This window comes from Phacochoerus africanus, chromosome 4 (assembly GCF_016906955.1).
Source record: "Phacochoerus africanus isolate WHEZ1 chromosome 4, ROS_Pafr_v1, whole genome shotgun sequence".
Classification (NCBI taxonomy): domain Eukaryota; kingdom Metazoa; phylum Chordata; class Mammalia; order Artiodactyla; family Suidae; genus Phacochoerus; species Phacochoerus africanus.
Window position 1 is genome coordinate 141,619,333 of NC_062547.1, and position 20,157 is coordinate 141,639,489.

At 50.8% G+C, this 20,157-nt stretch overlaps 1 protein-coding gene across 4 annotated transcripts in view; it reads left to right on the plus strand.

Annotated features, from left to right (window-relative positions):
* The window catches only part of PSD2 (pleckstrin and Sec7 domain containing 2), a 62,931-nt gene that overhangs the window by 32,227 nt on the left and 10,547 nt on the right, over positions 1-20,157 (plus strand). For all 4 annotated transcript variants that reach the window (XM_047778791.1, XM_047778793.1, XM_047778794.1 and 1 more), the window contains 4 exons: positions 83-163; positions 4,224-4,336; positions 5,034-5,092; positions 19,148-19,237. In XM_047778791.1, the coding sequence (XP_047634747.1) occupies positions 83-163; positions 4,224-4,336; positions 5,034-5,092; positions 19,148-19,237 (343 nt within the window). The remainder of the gene's footprint in view (positions 1-82; positions 164-4,223; positions 4,337-5,033; positions 5,093-19,147; positions 19,238-20,157) is intronic.

A 20,157-nucleotide genomic window follows, 5' to 3' on the forward strand; every position in this document is an offset into this window, starting at 1 on the left:
GGGCCCCCAGGGCCCCCCTGTCCATGTGCCCCCTCTTTTGCTGTGCCTTGCTTCTCACGGATGCCCTCTGCTCTCCTGACAGCAATGAGTTCAGCAGGCTGGTGGCAGGGGAGTACCTCAGCTTCTTCGACTTCTCCGGCCTGACTCTGGACCGCGCGCTCAGGTCAGTGGGGCTGGGATGGGGCTGTGCCCGCAAGGGGGGCAGTCCCACATCTGGATACTCATGCCAGCTCTACTACAAACTTGCGGTGCAGCCTTGGGCAAGTCTCTCAAGCCCTCTGGGGAGGCTATGGGAAAGGTCCCTGCGCACAGCAGCAGTCCAGTGACCCAGAGAGCGCTGTGCGGGGCTGCTGAGGATGAGAAGGTGGGAGTGCAGCCCTGAGAAGAAGGGGCCAGAGGGCTGGGCGCGTCCTGTCTGCCACACAGACCCTTACACACCATGCTGACTGCATCCCAGCCACACCCTGGGGCATCGTGCCATCTACAATTGAAGAAGCTCTGGGCCAGTTCGCCATGGTTGCTGAGAGGGGAGAGAGTCAAAATGGAGTTTGCTTTCAGCTCCTGCTGTTGGGACCCGGGGGGAGCCCCAGGAAGGGCAGGTGCAGGCCCCAGGAAGTGGAGGGCATGGAATGGGAGCTCGGGGGTCTAGTGACCAGGTGGCGGGCCAGCGGGAGACCCTGGCCAGAGCCCTTGCGGGGAGGGGGCGGCAGTCTCTGAGCTCAGGGGTGGGAGTCCTTTCCGCCTCCCACGTGTCTCTCACGCTTCCAAAAATGTATTTTCCATTCTTTGGTCTCTGCTTCAGTTGGGGTATTTTCTGTTGACCTGCTTCTAGCTCACTTACCCTATTTTTTTTTTTTTTGTCTTTTTAGGGCCACACCCATGGCATATGGAAGTTCCCAGGCTAGGGGTCATATTGGAGCCGTAGCCACTGGGCTGTGCCACAGCCACAACAACGCAGGATTCTTAACCCACTGAGCAAGGCCAGGGCTCGAACCTGCGTCCTCACGGATGCTCATCAGATTCATTTCTGCTGAGCCACGATGGGAACTCCTGAGCTTTTACTTTCTTTTCTTTTTTTTTTAATTTTATTATTTATTTATTTTTTAAATTACTCAAATGAACTTGTCACATCTGTAGTTGTATAATGATTATCACAATCTGATTTCACAGGATTTCCATCCCACAGCCCAAGCACATCCCCCCACCCCCCAAACTGTCTCCTCCGGAGACCATAAGTTTTTCAGTGTCTGTGAGTCAGCATCTGTTCTAAAAAGAAGTTCAGTCTGTCCTTTTTTCAGATTCCACATGAGATTCACGTGTCAGTGAAAGCATTTGATATTGGTGTCTCATTGTATGGCTGACTTCACTTAGCATGATAGTTTCTAGGTCCATCCATGTTGCAAAAAATGCTGATATTTCATTCCTTTTAATGGCTGAGTAATATTCCATTGTGTGTATGTACCACATCTTCCGAGCTTTTACTTTCTATTACTTCATTTTTCAGATCTATAAATTTAGTTTATTAAATTTATTTTTAAGTTCTAATTCTCTGGGACAATTCTTCATCTTTTTCATTTCCTATTACTTACTTTCTCCGTCTTTCCTTCTCTTCTCTTTTCTTTTTTTCTTTTGGCTGTGAACATTCCCAGGCCAGGGATCGAACCCAAGCCACTGCAATGACAGCCTCGGAGGAGAACTCGCCCCTCTCTTTTCTTGCACATCTTCGTCATTGTTATCTCAAAGTCCTTGTCTACTCTCCTGGATTTCTGCCTCATCTGAGGCATCTCTGTTTTTATCGTATTGTTTTTCTCTTGGTTTTCCATCGCGTATCCTGTCTCTCTGCGTGCTTAGTAATTGTTTTTATTAGATGCTGCACATTTTGTCGAGAATCGCAGCAGCCCTGGGTCAATGTATGTTCCTCCAGAGAGTTTACCTTGTCCTTTGCTGGGCAGCTGGAGGTGGGCAGGAGGGGTGCCGTCCTAATCCATCCAGGGCTGAGCGGAGGAGAGGCTGCCCTAAAGTCTGGTCAGGCTCAGGGTTCCTCCCGCAGTGATTGTAGGGTGAAGGCTGCCGGACTTTCCCCTGGGAGGCGGGTGTGTTCACGTGGGCCTTTCTCCCCTTGGCGGGCCTGAATTCTCATTTTATCTCCTTGATGCGGCCAGGCTGTCCCAAAACCCCACAAACCTCTCTACTTCTCAGAGAGGCTTTCTACATAGTTTTTTAGAGTCCTCCCCCTTGCAGCTTTAGATTTTGGCAGATATCTCAGAGGGGAAACTGGTCCCGTGTTTAAAGCCCCTCGGGTCCCCCGGTTTGTCTCCTCAACTCCTTGGAGCCACTCAATGTCCTGCATCTCGCCTGGGCCTGTAGTCAGCGTTGCCCCCCGGGGGAAAAGCACCCCCACCTCTCCTCTGTTCTCTTCTCTCCAGAATCTTGGTCCTGCTAGCGTTTGTTGCATCAACAGTCTTCTGATGGCTTAAGAGAGATATATTCTGTCTGGCTTTTCTCGTCGTTCTCAGTGGAAGCGCTGGTCAGCTGCAAGCTGCTCGGTCCTGAGCTGTGGCTGAAGCTCGCACAGGATGACTGGGTGGGGAGCGTGTTCAGTGGGTTGGCTCATGGCCAGAGGTGTGGGTGCTGGGTGGAGGGACCTTATATATGCAGCCCAATAGCTGAGGTTTGAGTGCACAGGCACTGGGGAGCCACAGAAGGTGCTGGGTGTCAAGCATTGTTCTGGGAGGCAGTGCTGGCAGCAGCGTGCAGGCGGCCTTTGATCCAGAGGCTTCTGGAGAGGGTCGGGTGAGAGAGGACAAGGCCCGAAGTGGGTCCATGGGGCTAGAGGAAAGACTGCTGTGAGAAGCATAGAGGATAGAGGAGGAGGGCTGGTGGTGCCAAGATGCAGCGGAGGCGGAGGCAGCAGCAAGGCTGCTCCTGGAGGCAGCCCGGGAGGTTGACTGGGGCTCGGTGACAGCTGCTGGGAAGCGGTGTTTGTGCTGCCAGTGGGAGCAGGGATGGGCGGCCCCTGGGTAGGCCAGGCTAAGGTTGGATAGGGACGGGGTTTAGAAAGCCCTAGTGGAGTGTGAGGGGAAGAGGGAGGAGCCGGATGCCAAGGAGATGGGGAAAGAAGACCAGATGGCAGGTGGAGTGGTTGTGAACAGCAGTCGATTGGTCGGGACTGAATTGAGAGTGGGCTGCCCTTTGGGGTGTCTTGGGAAGCGTCTGAGGGAAAAGCCTGGTAGAAATGGGTCCCAGGGTGCCTTAGAGGCGGTGCGAGGGAGGATGAGGCAGGCAGGTAGCCATAGCAAAAGTAGCCACACATCAGTCTCATGAGCCCAGACAGACAGGGGCCCGGACAGACAGGGGCCCAAGCTGTCTCCGCTGGCAGTTCCCCTTCTCAGGAAGGGGTGTGCCTGGGCCCAGGTGAGGGACACCAGCCCATCTTCTAGCCCCTCTGGTTCGGTATCCGATGCCAGGGTCCCCCCCAACACCGCAAGTGGGGGTGATCTTTGAATTGCGCCTTGAGAAGGATTTGGACTGGCCTGGCCGACGAGGGGGTGGCCTTCCAGGTGAGCGATGGCAGTGCCCATGCCGTCCAGGGTGTGGAGGCAGCAGGTGGGCGCAGGGTTGGAGGGACAGGAGGGAGGTGGTGTGGCCAGGAAGGTCCGGGCACGAGTGCGCGTGTGTCTAGAAAGAGCGCTGGGTACCTGCAGGGAGGAGGGTGGCGGGCCCCTGGCTGGAGGCTGTTGCCCGTGTCCTGGGCATACGCCAAGGGTGGAGGAGGAGGAGGGATGGTGGAGACGTGGCTACAGCTCAGACTTGGGGTGGGAAAGGGAGGGCGGCCTGAGCTGGACCTGGGGTGGTCTCTGTGGAGGGAGGAGTGGCAACGGCAGAGGCAGCGGGGTCTGGGGAGCAGCGCGGTGGTCTGGGCTCCTCCGAGGACCAGGGAGCGAGGAGGGGAGCGGATGCTGGCAGTGAGATGTTGGGCTGCCTTTGTGGTCACAGTCTGTCCCCTGTCTCCTTACTGAAGCGCCCGGTGGGTGATGAGGGCTGAAATGCCACCCTCAGAGGCCGTCCTGGCGACCAGGGTGCCTCCTTGGGCTCGGGTGCTGGGGCTCTGGGGCCTTGGCCCTTCGGGCAGGTTTTTTTGGGAGGGGCTCCTACCCTGAGCGAGGATCCAGACTGACATGTGGGCCCTGGGAGGCCCTCAGCATCCTTGAATTGCCTTCCAGAACCTTCCTGAAGGCCTTCCCACTGATGGGGGAGACACAGGAGCGCGAGCGAGTCCTCACACACTTCTCCCGCCGCTACTGCCAGTGTAACCCCGATGACAGCACTTCAGAAGGCAAGCGTGCCCTGCCCTCCTCCCTGCCCCCCTGCCAGGTCCTGGCTTCCTCCCACCCCTGGTCCACCTGCTCAGGAAACAGGAGTGAGCGACCGGTGGCACCGGGAATGGGGACTGTCTGCGGACAAGGGTCCGCCCATCTGCCTTGCCCATTGTCCTTCCCTGGGCCTGACAGTCCCCCGTCCTAGATTCAGCTCTTTGGGCCCCCGTCCTCTGTGTCCCCTCTGGTCCCCTGTCCCAGTGCTGATTGTCGGCGTGGTGAGGGCCCTGGTGTGGAGGTCTGGGTCGGGGCCCCTTAGGGGCAGGACTTGTCCCAGGGACGGACCCGAGTCCCAGGAACTGGGGGACTGGGCCAGTTATTAGAGGAGGCTCAGGCCACGGAAGGGACAGAGCCTGGGACCTAGAGCCATTCCTGGATCTGAGATTCAGGGTGAGATTGGCAGGAGGCAGGAACGTGGGCTAGAGCAGGCCCGGGGTGGTCCGTCCCCTGGGAGGGAGAGGCCGGCGAGTGACTCTGGGGCTGTAGGGGGGTGGGTATGGAGCAGCCTGCAGGCCCTGGGCCCTGACCTGAGGCTGGCAGGCGGCCGGCCTCTTCTCGTCGCCAAGGCCTCCAGGCTGCCTCTGTCCGAAGACGGGGTGGCTGGAATTGGGAAGGAGCTGGGTCCTTAGGCTGAGGGTGCCACCCTCTCTCGTTTAGACGGGATCCACACGCTCACCTGTGCTCTGATGCTGCTGAACACGGACCTGCATGGACATGTGAGTTGAGGAGGCAGGGAGGGTGGGTCCTCCCCCTGACCAGCACACCAAGTCGTCCGAGGGCCAGCCCTTCCTGCAGCCACCTTCCCGAGACCCCGTGCTCGCTGGTCCCCATTTCTTTAGCAGACCCGGGAGTTGGGCAGCCTGGTTCCTAGACTTGGCCCTGTCCTGGTTTTGCCCACTCGAGATCCTGCCCCCACGCAGGGCGGTAAGAATAGCTGAGGCCCGCGCAAGTTCAGGACGTGCTAAATAAGATGTGTGCTCCTCGCCACGTCCATGTAGACAGGCTCTTCCTCCCCCTTGTGCTGGAAGCCTGAGTGCAGCCCTGGTGACGTGCCAGGCTCTGGACAGCCCCCTCGGGTCACATGGTAGGTTGCTCTCAAGAGTGTCACCCCCCCCCCCCAAGCTAGGCAATCGGGGGAGTGACAGGTGGGGGCCCCGGGCTGTAAACCTGTGTCGGGCCTGGGCCCTGGGCATCTCAACGTTGCTCGTGGCTCAGTAACTCCTTCTTCTTTCCTCTGTCTGCTCCGGGGACCCCCCCTTGGGCTCTCTTGCCCTCGCTCAGGTGGTAAGTGTGGCGGGCGGTCTGCATGCGCTGTGAGCCGAGGTCCCCATCTCCATGCTCCCCTTCTGTGTCCCCATCCCCCTGTCTGGCCCACAATCACTGTCCCGTCATTGCTCACCCGGGGTTGGTCAGAGTCCCTCTGTTGGGTTGGGGGTATTTCAGTGACTCAAGGGGACACCAGGCCAGCACATCTGCTTCTGGAGTTAACTGGACAAGCCCAGGGCACATAGGGTGGAAGGAGGAGCTGGGGTGGGCCCACATCAGATCCTACTCCTGTCTCCAGGTGGCGCCTTGGGACCCCCCCCGCAAGACACCAGCCCTCTCTGGGTCCCAGGTTCTGTGTCTGGGAGGTGGCTCATAAGCATCCTGGGCCAGGCTGAGCGGGGCACCACCAAGTGTCAGGGTCTGGCCCCTAGTACGGATTTTACTATGGAGACTGATGTTATTATGAATAATATTGTTACCTAATAATGATGATCCTATTCATTATTAATATTAACATTGAACGGATGGAGAGCCTGAAGGCCCAGCCTGCAGATCCCTGCAGGATTGAGTGTGACAGCCACAGCCTGGTGGCCGCCTGAGCGGGCGTGGGCGCACGGGGGGGGCCCCCGGCCCGAGGAGGGTGAGCGCCTCAGTGACCTTGGCACTGAGAGTGACTGTGTGACAGCTTGGATTACATCCTCCTGGGCCATCAGGAGCGTGGAACAGGAGAGAGGCTGTGTATACCCCACGGCCGTGTCGCCAGAGCTAATACCCACTAACGGGCTGCGGTTCCCCCAAGACTGCTCACTGGTGGTTTGTGCAGAGCAGGGGTTGCTTGTGTACCTTAAAAGGAGCACGAGGCACCCCCTCGTCTCCCCATCCCCACTCTTGGCGGGGCCGAGGGCCATCTCAGGACCCAGTCACGGCCGTGCCAAGGCCTGGATGTCTCTCCTCAGGGCTGAGAGCTCACAGGGGCAGCATTCAGTGAACCCGAGCTTGGCTGGCCTCAGCTGCCCGTGGCACCGCATTAATGCCCGCAGCTGAAGAGAAACATCACCTGCGTTACGATGGGACGAGGGTGGTATAGGATGGTTCATCTCTGGAGCCGCCAGCCCAGGCGGAGCCCTCCCTCTCCTGCTGCAAGACCCCAAGGCCAAGGGTGCTGGGCTGGAGTTCTCTCTAGTTTTCCGCAGGACAGCTTGTGGCTGGGTGTGGCTGGGGCAAGTTAGGTACCTTCCTAAACCTCCGTGTCCCTGTCGTAAAGTCCCCTTGAGACCCAAGGAGACAGCGCTTGTAAAGCTCTTCGCCCAGGGCCAGGTGGTCACTCTGGGCTTGCCCAGCGGAAGTGGGGTCTCCGGCCTTGGGCTTTGCCTCCCCTCATTCTGCTGCTCTTCCGCAGAGACTGAGTGCCGGGTAGGAGGCAGGGATCTCAGGAATAGGGGGCCTGCGAGGGCCCCCCGAAGTAGCTCTGGTCCGAGAGGGAGGCAGTAAAGGGTCTGTCGGGGGAGCAGCGGCACCCTCTTCAGAGGCGCACGGCCTGGCGGGGGCGTCAGGAGGACTTCCCGTAGGAAGGCGTTTGGCCTCTAGGGACGGAGCGCCTCCTGTGTTCCATAAACAGAAGGAAGGAACCGCCCTGCCTTCTCGGTAGAGGAGAGAGAAAATCCGTAAGTAAACCGGGGATGATGATTAGCATGGGTGTGTGACGGGGGCTAGACCGGGGGTCAGGGAAGGCTTCGCGGAGGAGGCAAGGTTGGGGCAGAGACCTGGAGGGTCAGCCGGAGGCAGCCGGAGAAACATCAGGGACAAGGCTTCCAGGCAGACGGACCAGCGAGGCTGGTTTCTGCCTTGTGGCTGTTGCGAACCGTGCTGCCGTGAACAGTGGTGTGCAAGGTTTTATTAATTCATTGGTTATTATTAAATGAAAGCGGCTTTGCTGTTTTTTTTTTTTTTTTTTTTTTTTCGCCTGTGCCCGCAGCGTTGAATAAAAGAATCTTTAAATTCTACAGGGCTTTACAGTTTTGAAAAGTTTCATATGATTTCATATAATCCCATAGTAACTCCTTTCCCCCCACTGTTGTATCGCTCCGCCCACTTCCCTCTCCCCACTGGTGACCACTAGTGTCTTCTCTCTGTCTGTGGGTCTCCTTCTTTGCTGGTTTATTCACTAGTTAGTCGTATTTATTAGATTCCACATAGAGGTGATATCACGCAGTGTTTGTCTTTCTCTGTCTTGTATCACTTAGCGTACGTTTTTTTTGAGCACCTGTTTTCAGCTCTTTTGAGCGCATACCTGGAGTGGGTTCCCGGGTCCTGTGTTTACCTTCTGGAGGACACTCAGAGTGTTTCCATAGGGCTGTAGTCTGAGCCCAGGTGGGAGATGATGGTGGCTTGGGCGGAGAGGGCCGTGAACTTGGAGAGGAGGGACGGATGAGGGGGCCCAGGTGAGGGGAGCCTGACAGGACTTGCGGATGGGGCTGATCAGGGGAAGAGAGGGGTAAGGACGGCTTCAGCGTCTGGCTGGATGGTGGTGCTCTTCCCTGGGATGGAGAAGGACCTTCTGTACGTGCGTGGAGGGCAGGTGCGTGGGAGAGCTGGGGCTTGCGGCCCATGTTTGACCTGCCGTGTTTGAGATGCCTCTTGGACGTGAACATGGAGATGCCCAGGAGGTGGCATGCACGGGAGGGATGGGGTGAGGAGGTCACCGTCATCTGGATGGCATGAAAGCCATGGGACTGGCTGAGTGTCTCAGGAAGAGAGGCAGGCTGGTGGCCTCGCCCCAGGGCCTGGTGTTACCCAGACGTCAAGCAAAGCAGCAGGAGAGGCATTGAAGCAGCTGTGGAGATGGAGGAAGACCAGATGTGTGTGGCATCTCAGAAGCCAAGAGAAACAAGAGTTTCAAGGAGAAGGGAGTGGGGAGTTCTCTTGCAGTGCAACAGGTTAAGGATCCAGCATTGTTACCACAGTGAACTTGGGTCCCTGGTGTGGCGAGGGTTTGATCCCCGGTCTGGGAGCTTCTCCATGCCATGGGTGTGGCCAAGAAAAAAAAAAAAAGAAGAGACGGGAACAGCCAATGGTGGAAAAGGCTGCATGAAGTCAACAAGGATGATAACAGAAAAATGACCTTTGGGGTTAGAATGGCCATCATGGGTCATTATCATTGGATGGTCTGGGTCATTGGAGACCTTTACAAAACACTTTAGGTGGCATGGAGAGGACACATGCCAGGCTGGAGTGGGTGGAGATGAGGCCAGGAGGTGAGGAAGCAGAGGCTGTGGAGAATTCTTTTGTGCTATTTGGCTTTGAGTGGGATCCTGAAACGCGCCAGTGGCTGGAGGGGTCTAGGAGGGACTGTTTTAAATCCGACAAGGGCGTGCGTGTGTGGCACTAGGATCCACCAAGCAGGCAAGGAGAGAGAGGGGACGAGTGAAACTTTCCTGGGGGTGAGCAGTAGGGCAGAGGTGGAGAATGGCCCTCGCTGAGGGCGGGAAAGCTCATTTCCCAGGACAGTAAGCTGGAAAGGGACAGTGTCAGGGGAGGGCGAGTTTAGCCCCCGGACAAGAGAAGATGGAAGCTTGGCTCAGAATTGGAGATGGAGACAAGGAGAGAAGTTAAGTATGCATTTGGGGAGTTCCCTTGTGGTGCAGCAGGTTAAGAATCTGGCGTTGTCCCTGCAGTGGCTTGGGCTGCTGCTGTGGCACAGGTTAGATCCTTGGCCCGAGAACTTCCACATGCTGCGGGCTCGGACAAAGAAAATGTATTTTGGGTGTCCCGTCCCTGGCAGTGGTTACAGGAGTGAATGTTGGGGTAGAGGAGGGAGAAGCATCTGGGATGAGGCCAGCAAAGGGGAGGTGGCGGGTGGGAGAGGCCGTGCCTCGAGCTTCCAGGCAGAAACAAAGATGCGGTGTTTTTCAAGAACTGCTCCGTTTCTCTCAACACTTGGGTTGCTTGAAGGTTAGCAGTGGGCGTGCTGCGGAGGTGGGCTGGGGCTCGATGGTGGAGGACCTCAGGGACAGCTGGACGGGTTGGGATGCTATTCTGAAGGCTGGGGTGTGGGGGCGTGTCTGCCCATTCTCAGATGGTGACCAAGCCTCATACAAGAATGTGAAAGGAGCGCCAAGTATACCTCAGGTTTCGAGTAGATGTGCAAACAGTGGTGAGGCTTTCCCCGCCCCTAGGACTGCTGGCTGGCCCCACCCCTCGCCCTGAAGGATGCATCTACTTTCTTTGTGCTCAGTCTGTCTCATTCTACATCAGAGGGGAGCCTTAAAGCCAGGCTGGGACTCTTCTGACCTGCGGGCCGCATGGGCAGGTCACCTCAGATCTGTGCAAAAGGCCTTGGCCTGGGGCCGTGGCCAGACCAACCATAACTCTTGTATTTTTAAATTTATGGCCGCACCCGTGGCATGTGGAAGTTCCCCGGGCCCAGGATTGAATCTGAGCACTACTGGACTGGAGAATCGACCTGCACCTTTGCAGCGACCCGAGGCGCTGCCGTGGGATTCTTAACCCATTGTGCCAGAGTGGGAACTCCCCATAACTCTTTTCTGACCAGAGACAGAGGCTATAGGGACAAGTCTGAGGGTCAAGGGCAGGCCAGGGGCCCTTCAGATCCAAATGGGGCCGGGAGGAAGGGAGGAATTGGGAACCTGAAGGTCCCAAATCATCCACTTCCCTTTGGCTTTGGAATGTTCTGGGCCACATGTCCTCCCTCCCTCCCTTCCTTCTTTCCTTCTTCTCTTTCTCCCTCCTTTCTTTTTCTTTTCTGGGTACATGTCTCTTTGCCTGGTTACTGTTGTTCTATTTTAAATCAGATAATTTACCCAGTGCGATTTCACTTCTTTGCAATCGATGGTCTTACTTTCCCACCCGGAGAGAGACTGATTTTAGTAAACATTTCCCGTGGACTCGACTGTGCTCTGCAGTTGTTGATTATAACGGTCTATGGGGGTTGATAAGGTCAAGTCTCTCATTGTATAGTAAAAATCTTCTATGTCCTGAATGATGTTTTATTGTGGCGAAATACACAAAACGTACGTTTACCTTGTTAACTGTTTTAAGGTGCACAATTCGGGGGAATTACATACATTCACATAGTGTGCAGCTGTCACCGCTCTCCAGTTCTAGAACTTTTTCGTCACCCTAAAAGGAACCCCTGCGCCCCTTAGTGGGCACTCCTCATTCTCTCCTTCCTTCGGTTCTTGGCAACCACTAATTCGCTCTCTGTCTGTATGGATTTGCCTGTTCGGGAGGTTTAATGCGGATGGAATCACACAGCATGGAGCCCTTTGCGTCTGGTTTCTGCTCCTTCGTGTGGTGTTTCCAGGGTTCATCCACGTCGTAGCACACGTCATCGTTTCATTCGTTCTTATGGCCCAGTTATATTCCATTGCACGGGTAGCATTGCGTATCTGTTTGTCTTTCAATGGACATTTGGATCGTTTCCACGTTTCGGATACGGTAAACAGTGCTGCTGTGAACCTTTGTTTACAAGCTTTTGTTTGCCTGTTTTTTTCAGTTCCTAGCCCACCAACTGCATCATATGGTAATTCCATTTTGACCTTTTTGAGGAACCGTGAAACTATTTTCCATAGTGGCCAAACCACTTAAACTTGCCCCCAGCAAGGTACAAGGGTTTCAGTTTCTTCATTTCCTCACCAGCACCTCTTTTCTTTCCTTTCTTTTTTTGGGGGGCTGCACCTGTGGCATATGGAGGTTCCCAGACTAGCGGCTACAGCTCTGCCAGATCCTTAACCCACTGAACGAGGCCAGGGATCAAACCTGAGTCCTCGTGGAGGCGAGTCAGAGTCGTTTCTGCTGCGCCTCGGTGGGAACTCCTCTTTCCTTTTTGATGATAGCTGTTCTAGTGGGAGTGAAGTGTTATTTCATTTTGACTTTGATCTGCGTCTCCCTTAATGACTGATCGTGCGGAGCATCATTTCATGTGCGTGTTGCCATTTGTATGTCTTTTTTTGGCGAACTGTCAGTGGACATTGACAGTGGTCCTTGAACACAAGGACTTTGCCCATTTGGGGGCATTTTATATTTTTATTAAAATCGTGGTAAAAATAAAAAATTGTGGTGCAATATGCCTAAGATTTGCCATCGTCATCGTTTTTAAGTGTATAGTTCAGTAGCATCAAGTCTCTTCGCGTGGTCGTGCAACCCTCCTCAGAGCCTTTTCATCGTCCACCCCTGAGGCCCTATCCCCGCTGACAACGCCCCTTCCCTGCTCGCCTCCCCCTCAGGCCTTGGCAACCGCTGCTCTACTCTTTTCTTTTTCTTTTTTTGCGTTTTTAGGGCTGTACCTGCAGCATGTGGAGGTTCCCAGGCTAGGGGTCGAACTGGAGCTACAGCTGCCGGTCTACACCACAGCCACAGCAATGCCGGATCCGAGCCGTGTCTGCCACCCACACCACAGCTCATGGCAATGCCGGATCCTTAACCCCTTAACCCACCTAGCGAGGCCAAGTGTGGAACCCTCATCCTCATGGATCCTGGTCAGGTTCATTACTGCTGAGCCGCAGTGGGAACTCCTTGTTCATTTTTTAATTGGGTTGTTTGTGTTTTTGTTGTTGTTTTAAGAATTCTTATATTGGAGTTCCCATTGTGGCTCGGTGGTTAACGAATCCAACTAGGAACCATGAGGTTGCGGTTTGATTCCTGGCCTCTCTCAGTGGGTTAAGGATCCGGCTTTGCCATGAGCTGTGGTATAGGTTGCAGATGCAGCTTGGATCCCGTGTTGCTATGGCTGTGGTGGAGGCCAGCAGCTATAGCTCTGGTCCAGCCCCTAGCCTGGGAACCTACATATGCCACAGGTACAGCCCTAGAAGAGACAAAAAAAGAAAAAAAAGAATTCTTAACTATTCTGATACTATACCCTTATCAGATATAATGGTAGAAAAAATTTCCCATTCTGTGTGTTGTCTTTTCACTTTCTTCATAGTGTCTTTTGGTGCACAAAAATTTTTGACTTTGCAATCCAATTTATCTATTTTTTCTTTTGTTGCTTATTGCTTTGGTTTCACATCTAAGAAACGATTGCAAAGTACAAGACCAAGATTTAGCCCCATGTTTTCTTCAAAGAGTTTTATAGTGTTGGCTCTCATGTTTAGATCTTAGATCCATTTCGAGTTAATTTTGGTATATGGTGTGAGACTAGGGTCCCACTGCATTCCTTTGCTTGTGGATATTCAGTTGTCCCAGCACCATTGGTTGAAGAGATTATCCTTTCCCACTGGATGGTCTTGGTGAACTTGCCCAAAGTCAATTACCCCTAGTATTACAACTGATAGATGTGTATCAAAGTAACACACGGTACACCTTAAACTGATACAATGTTACCTGTCAAATTTATTCAATAAAAAAATCATTTGACCATATACGTATGGGTTTATTTCTGGAGTCTTAATTCTATGCCAGTGGCCCCACTGTTTTGATTAGTCTAGCTTTGTAGTAAGTTTTGAAATCAGAAAGCGTGAGTCTTCCATCCTTGTTCTTTTCCAAGATTTTTTTCTTACAATTCCACATGAATCTGAGGATAAGATTTTACATTTCTGCATAAAAGGCCATTGGGGTTTTGGTCGGAATTGCACTGAATCTGTAGATGAGTTTGGGAAGTAACTATATTAACTATCTTGATTAACCATCTTAACTACATTAAATCTTCCAATCCATGAACGCAGGATGTCTTTCTGTTTATTTATGTCATTATTTTATTTCAGCGATCCTTTTTAGCTCTCAGTGTACAAGTCTTTCCCCTCTTTGGTTAAATTTATTTTAAGCTATTTTATTCCTTTCAATGCTATTGTAAATGAAATTGTTTTCCAGATTTCATTTTGTGCTTGTTCATTACTAACATATAGAAATGTAATTGCTTTTTGTGTGTTGACCTTACATCTCACAACTCTCACTTGGTGATTCTTTAGGATTTTCTCCCCCCTCCATTTTATTTTTTTATTTTTTTGTCTTTCAAGGGCTGTACCCGCAGCCTATGGGAGTTCTCAGGATAGGGCTCGAATCGGAGCCGTAGCCGCTGGCCTACACCAGAGCCACAGCAATGCCAGATGCCAGCCACATCTGTGACCTACACCACAGCTCATGGCAACGCTGGATCCTTAACCCACTGAGTGAGGCCACAGATCGAACCGCCTCCTCATGGTTACTAATCAGATTTGCTTCCACTGAGTGATGATGGGAACTACCCACTGCCCCAATTTTTAAACGTTTTGTTGAAGTATAGTTGATTTACAGTGTTGTGATAATTTCTGCTCTACAACAAAGAGATAGAATCACACATATACACACATCCATTCTCTCGCAGATTCTTTTCCCACATAGGATTTTTTTTCTATGTAAAAGATCATTTCATTCATGAGTAGATATCATTTGACTTCTGTCTTTCTAATTTGGATACCTTTTATTTCTTTTTCCTGTCTAATTGCTCTGGCTGGAACTTCCAGTACAATGTTGAATAGAAGTGGGAAAGTGGGTATCCTTGCCTTCTCCTGATCTTAGGGGGCAAGCTTTCAGTCTTTCGCCTTGCTATATGATATTAACTGTGATAACTGCCTTTTAGCATGTTGAGCAAGTTCGCCCTATTCCTAGTTTGTTGAGTTTTTTTTTTTTTTTTGTGAAAGAAGTGTTGAATCTTGCCAAACGCTTTTTCTGCGTCGATTGAAATGATCATGTGTTTTTTTCCCCTTCATTCTCTTAATGCGGTGGTTTATGTTAATAGATCTTATGTGTTGAACCACTGTTGCAGTCCTGGGATACATTCTGCTTGGTCATGGTGTATAATCCTTTTAATATGCTGCTGTTTGCTAGTATTTTGTTATGGGTTTTTTGCATTTATATTTATAGGGGATATTGTTCTCTAGTTTTATTTTCTTGTGATTTCTTCCTCTGGTTTTGGTATCAAGGTAATGCTGGCCTTATAGAATGAGTATTCCCTCTTTAAATTTTTGGGACGAGCTTGAGAAGTATTAGTGCTAATTTTTCTTTCTTTCTTTTTTTTCTTTCTTTCCTTTTTTGTTTTGTCTTTTTGCCATTTCTTGGGCTGCTCCCGCAGCATATGGAGGTTCCTAGGCTAGGGGTCGAATCGGAGCCGTAGCTGCCGGCCTACACCACAGCCACAGCAGTGCGGGATCCGAGCTGCGTCTGCAACCTACACCACAGCTCACGGCAATGCCGGATCCTTAACCCACTGAGCAAGGCCAGGGATCGAACCCGCAACCTCATGGTTCCTAGTTGGATTCATTTCCACTGCACCATGATGGGAACTCCTAGTGTTAATTTTTCTTTAAATATTTGGTAAACTTCACTGATGAAGCTATCCTGTCTTGGGCTTCTCTTTTGTGAGGTTTTTGATTATTGATTGAAACTCTGCTTCTTTTTAGACATGTTCCGTTTTCCTATTTCTACTTGAGTCATTTTTGGTAGTTTGTGTGCTTCTAGGAATTTTTTCAGTTTATCTAGGTTATCTAATTTTTGCTATTAATTGATTGTTGTTAACAAATTCTTTAGTATTCTTGTTCTTCCTGTTGCTAAGAAAGCAAAGAAGACTTTTTTTGGTTTTCTTTGCTGTGCAAAAGCTTGTCAGTTTGATTAGGTCCCATTGGTTTATTTTTGTTTTTATTTCTGTTGCTTTGGGAAACTGCCCTGAGAAAATATTCATAAGATCGATGTCAGAGAATGTTTTGCCTTTATTCTCTTCTAGGAGTTTGATGGTGTCCTGTCTTATATTTAAGTCTTTAAGCCATTTTGAGTTTATTTTCGTGCATGGTGTGAAGGTGTGTTCTAGTTTCATTGATTTGCATGCAGGTGTCCAGGTTTCCCAGCAATTCTTGCTGAATAGACTTTCTTTTTCCCATTTTATGTTCTTGCGTCCTTTGTCAAAGATGAGTTGACCATAGGTGTCTGGGTTTATTTCTGGGTTCTCTATTTTTTTCCATTGAATGTAAATGTCTTTCTCTTTTTAGTTCTGTCAATTTTTGTCTTTTATTTTTTGAGACTGTGTTAGTAAGTGCATAGAAATTTAGGATGCTTTTGTCTTTTGTCTTTTTTTTTTTTTGTCTTCTTAGGGGTACACCTGGGCATATGGAAGTTTCCTGGCTAGGGGTCAGATTGGAGCTACAGCTTTTGGCCTACACCACAGCCACAGCTATGCCAGATCCGAGCTGCACCTGAGATGTACACCAGAGCTCATGGCAACACTGGATCCTTAACCCACTGAGCAAGGCCTGCGATAGAACCCATGTCCTAGGATACCAGTGTCCTGTGGATACTAGTTGGTTTCCTTACCCCTGAGCCATGATGGGACCTCCTAGAATGCTTATATCTTCTGGAGATTCACCCTTTTATCATTATGAAAAGTCTCTTTTTATTTCTAGTAATGCTTCTTGCCTTCAAGTCTATTTTGTCAGTTATTAGAGTCGTTATACTGGAGTTTTTCTGTTAGTGTTTGCATGTGTATCTTTTTCTATCCTTTTGCTTCCAGGATTTCAGTTCCTTTATATTTAAGAGGTGTCTATTATATCATATATTTTCATTAAAAATCAAGTCTGATCATTTCTGCCTTTTAATTTTTTCCATTTAATGAATTATAAATGTATGTGAGTTCAAACATGCCAGGTTATTCTTTCTCTTTGATTCATCTCTTTTGTGTTGTCTTTTTTCCCCTCCTTTCTTGCCTGCTTTTGGATTACTTAAGTATTTTTTTATAATTCCATTTTCCTGAAGTTCCTGTTGTGGCTCAGCAGAAACGAATCCGACTAGGAACCATGAGGTTGCGGGTTCGATCCCTGGCCTCGCTCAGTGGGTTAAGGATCCGGCGTTGCCATGAGCTGTGGTGTAGGTTGAAGACTCGACTCAGATCTGGTAGTGCTGTGGCTGTGGTGTAGGCCGGTGGCTACAGCTTGGATTTGACCCCTAACCTGGGAACCTCCATATACTGTAGGCGCGGCCCTAAAAAGACAAAAAGACCAAAAAAAAAAAAAAAACCAAAAAAACTCAATTTTCCTGTTAGCTTATTAGTTATGAATTCTTTTAGAATTCTTTCTGTGGTTTGCAGTGTGCATCCCTGACTTATTAAAGTACTTTTATTGCCTCCTGGGAAATGAAGTACCCTTAAAACATTTTGATTTCATTTATTGTCCTCCCAGCTTATATACTACTATCATAATTCTTTTCTTTTCTTTTCTTTATTTTTTTGGTCTTTTTGCCTTTTCTAGGGCTGCTCCTGTGGCACATGGAGGTTCCCAGGCTAGGGGTCTAATCAGAGCCGCAGCCGCCGACCTACACCAGAGCCACAGCAACTCGGGATCTGAGCCACGTCTGCGACCTACACCACAGCTCACGGCAATGCCAGATCCTTAACCCACTGAGCAAGGCCAGGGATTGAACCCGCAACCTCATGGTTCCTAGTTGGATTCGTTAGCCACTGTGCCAGGACAGGAACTCCTGATTCTTTTAGATACTACTTATCTCTTTCTGTATTTTATTCCCGAGACAACTTCATATCATGACCTGACAAAATATTCACTTAGATGTAGCATCCTTTTTGTTGCTCTTCGTTCCCTTTTGCCTCTCCATGTTCGCATCTGGGCTCACGTTCCTTCTGTCTGAAGGACTCCCTTGAGTATTTTCTGTCTTAAGTTTACCTTTTTTGTTGAGGTATGACTGGGGTGCGTCTCGGGGCTTCTTACCCTTGGTGGGCCCCGAGGTCCACTTTTTGTTCTCTCGTCCAGCTGATCACTCAGTTGCTCAGCCTTTTGGCCACTGTTTGAGAATCGACAAATGCTTCAAAGAGGAACGCTGCTCCTGTCGGGCTCTCCTCTCTGTGCTTCCTTTCTTTGCAGGATGGCCAATGTCTTCACACAGGTGTTTTAGCAGTATTTTGACCGGCAGTTGGTTTTTGATGGGAAGGTTCATCTGCAACTAGACAGTCTGTCATGACTAGGGTTGGAAATCTTGCCTGGTTAGTTTGTGATTTTGCAACCCTGACTGATGGCCGGGGACTAGTCCGTGTGTGGAACCCAGACGATATTATTGGCCTTGTCCCCATACTCCTCCGTTATGAATGCGCACAAGTGGCTATATATACTCGTACACACACACACACACACACACACACACGTGTACGTGTGAACTACGCATAGACGTATGAAACATACTGTATTCACACACATGTATAAGCATTTCTCCTTAACCCTTTGGAAAAGGTGTAGAAAATTCTTGCTTGTCAGCTACTTATAAAAAGCTTTCTATCATTGTTTTCGGGATTATGTTCTGTGGTGTGTGAGTAGCCCCTGGGATGTTAATAGAGCCTCTTTGCTAAAATGTTGCCAAGGTCAACAACTTCGGGAACCTACATGGTCTCCTCTCTTTGGAGACTGTTAATATGCAGAAGCACATTAAAGACTCTGAAACATGTGAATACAATTATTTGATTACAAAATCTTTTTTGGGGGAATTCTTTTCTCACCTGCAAGTGAATCTTGGGAAGCACTGACTTATAGCAAACCTCAGTCCACAAAACCCTATACCAGCAATATCTGGTGGCCCAAGGTCTTTGTCTTCTCAGGGGTGAAGAGCCACCAAATGTGGACACTGCAGGGAGAGCCTGAACGGGGGCACGTATGCACCTCAGCTGCTGGGTTTGGAGGGCTGGAGCCCCTCTTCTAATCAGTGGTCCAAAAAGGAAGGCAGAACGTTGGGGTACAGCCACCCGCCGCTCTCTGTTCGTGCCTCCTGGAGTCAAACCACCTGCCCGGGTTCCTGTGGTTCCAGTGCAGCTCAGCATGGGGTACCCCTGTGTGTTGGTGGAAAGTGATTTTTGATTCTCTTGAGACCAAACTCTCCCTCACTTCATGTACCTCTTGGAGGTCTTGCCGCCCCTCTGTACAGGTGAGAGGGTGAGACAGTTGTGACGGAACACACAGAGCTTCTGCTCAGGAGCCAAGAGGCCTGGGTTCAAGTCCTGGTGCTGTGTGACCTTGGGAGAGTTAACCATGGAGTAGCGGGTGAGAGCACGGGCTTTGGTGTCAGGCACACTCAGCCCTCTCCTTCCTTGCTGGGTGATCACGGGCACGTCACCTCACCTTCCTGCACCTCAGTTTCCTTACCTGTCGAGTGGGGATATTGATAACACCCACCTCCCCTTCTCTGTGTTGAGAGAAGGAAATAAGATAATGCATGTTGAGTACAACACCTGGAACCTGCTAAGCACCAGGCACATGTCCGCTCTTATAATACTTCATCTAAGCTGACTCCTCCATCCGGGTTTGAGGAGAACCCCAACCTCTCATGCTGCTGGAGGATCAAATCGAATCTTGAATGCGAAAAAGAGTTCTGTAAACTCTTGGAGGCAGAGGGAAATCCAGGCAGTCTTTTTTCATCACTGCCCTTGATGCCGCCCCATCACTTGTGGCTGGGGGGGGGGGGGCGGGGTGCGGGGACCACGCCAGCCTCCATCCCTCTTCTCAGGCAGAACCCTTTCTCCCTTCCAGAACATTGGCAAGAAGATGTCCTGCCAGCAGTTCATTGCCAACTTGGACCAGCTGAATGACGGCCAAGACTTTGCCAAAGACCTGCTGAAGGTATAGCTTGCCTGGGGTGGGGGGAGAGGAGAGAGGTTTCTGCTCCCATTAAATCCTGATCACCCACGGCATATGGAAGTTCCCAGGCTAGGCGCTGAATTGGAACTGCAGCTGCCAGCATAGGCCACAGCCACAGCCACAGCCACGCTGGATCTGAGCTGCATCTGCAACCTATGCTGTGGCTTGCAGCAAAGCCAGATCCTTAACCCACTGGGTGAGGCCAGGGATCAAACCTGCATCCTCATGGATACTAGTTGGGTTCTCAACCTGCTGAGTCACAACGGGAACTCCAGATTCTTGATTCTGGGGTCAGGGTCAGGATGACTTTGGGACAGAGACAGAGACCATTTGGCTCAACTCTCGGCTGTTCCCCGAGTTAGGCAGAGGAGTAGGCTTCGTGAGATTTGTTTTTAGTGATCTACCGACATTCCTACTGTCACGGTAATCCTCAACACTGCCACCCCTTGTCACAGCTCCCCCGGCCATCACCTCCCCCTCTATACCCGCCACCACCTTCACCACAACCATCACTATTGTCACCGCGGGGAAGAGCCCACTCATTCCTTCATCATCACTAGGAATGAAGCGACTCTTTAGTTTTCTTTGAGGCTGAAGCCCAGGGTGGGACTCTGGCCTTTCACGCCTGGTCAGTTCTCCGTCTAGGAGGCAGAGGAACAGGTTTTTTGGGGGTAGATGATGAGTTCAGTTTTAGACAGTGACTTAGAAGGACCTGGGGATACCAGGTGGGTAGTTGAATAGTGAATCTGAAGGTCAAAAAATACACACCGTCTCCATCGCTCTTCGTACCATAATTATCTTCTTCACTGTCAAGAAGCCCTTGTTAAGAGTGCCAATAATCCCAATGCCGTCACCCACCTATTTGCTTCTCCCTGTCTTCTCATCCATCCACCTACCCATCC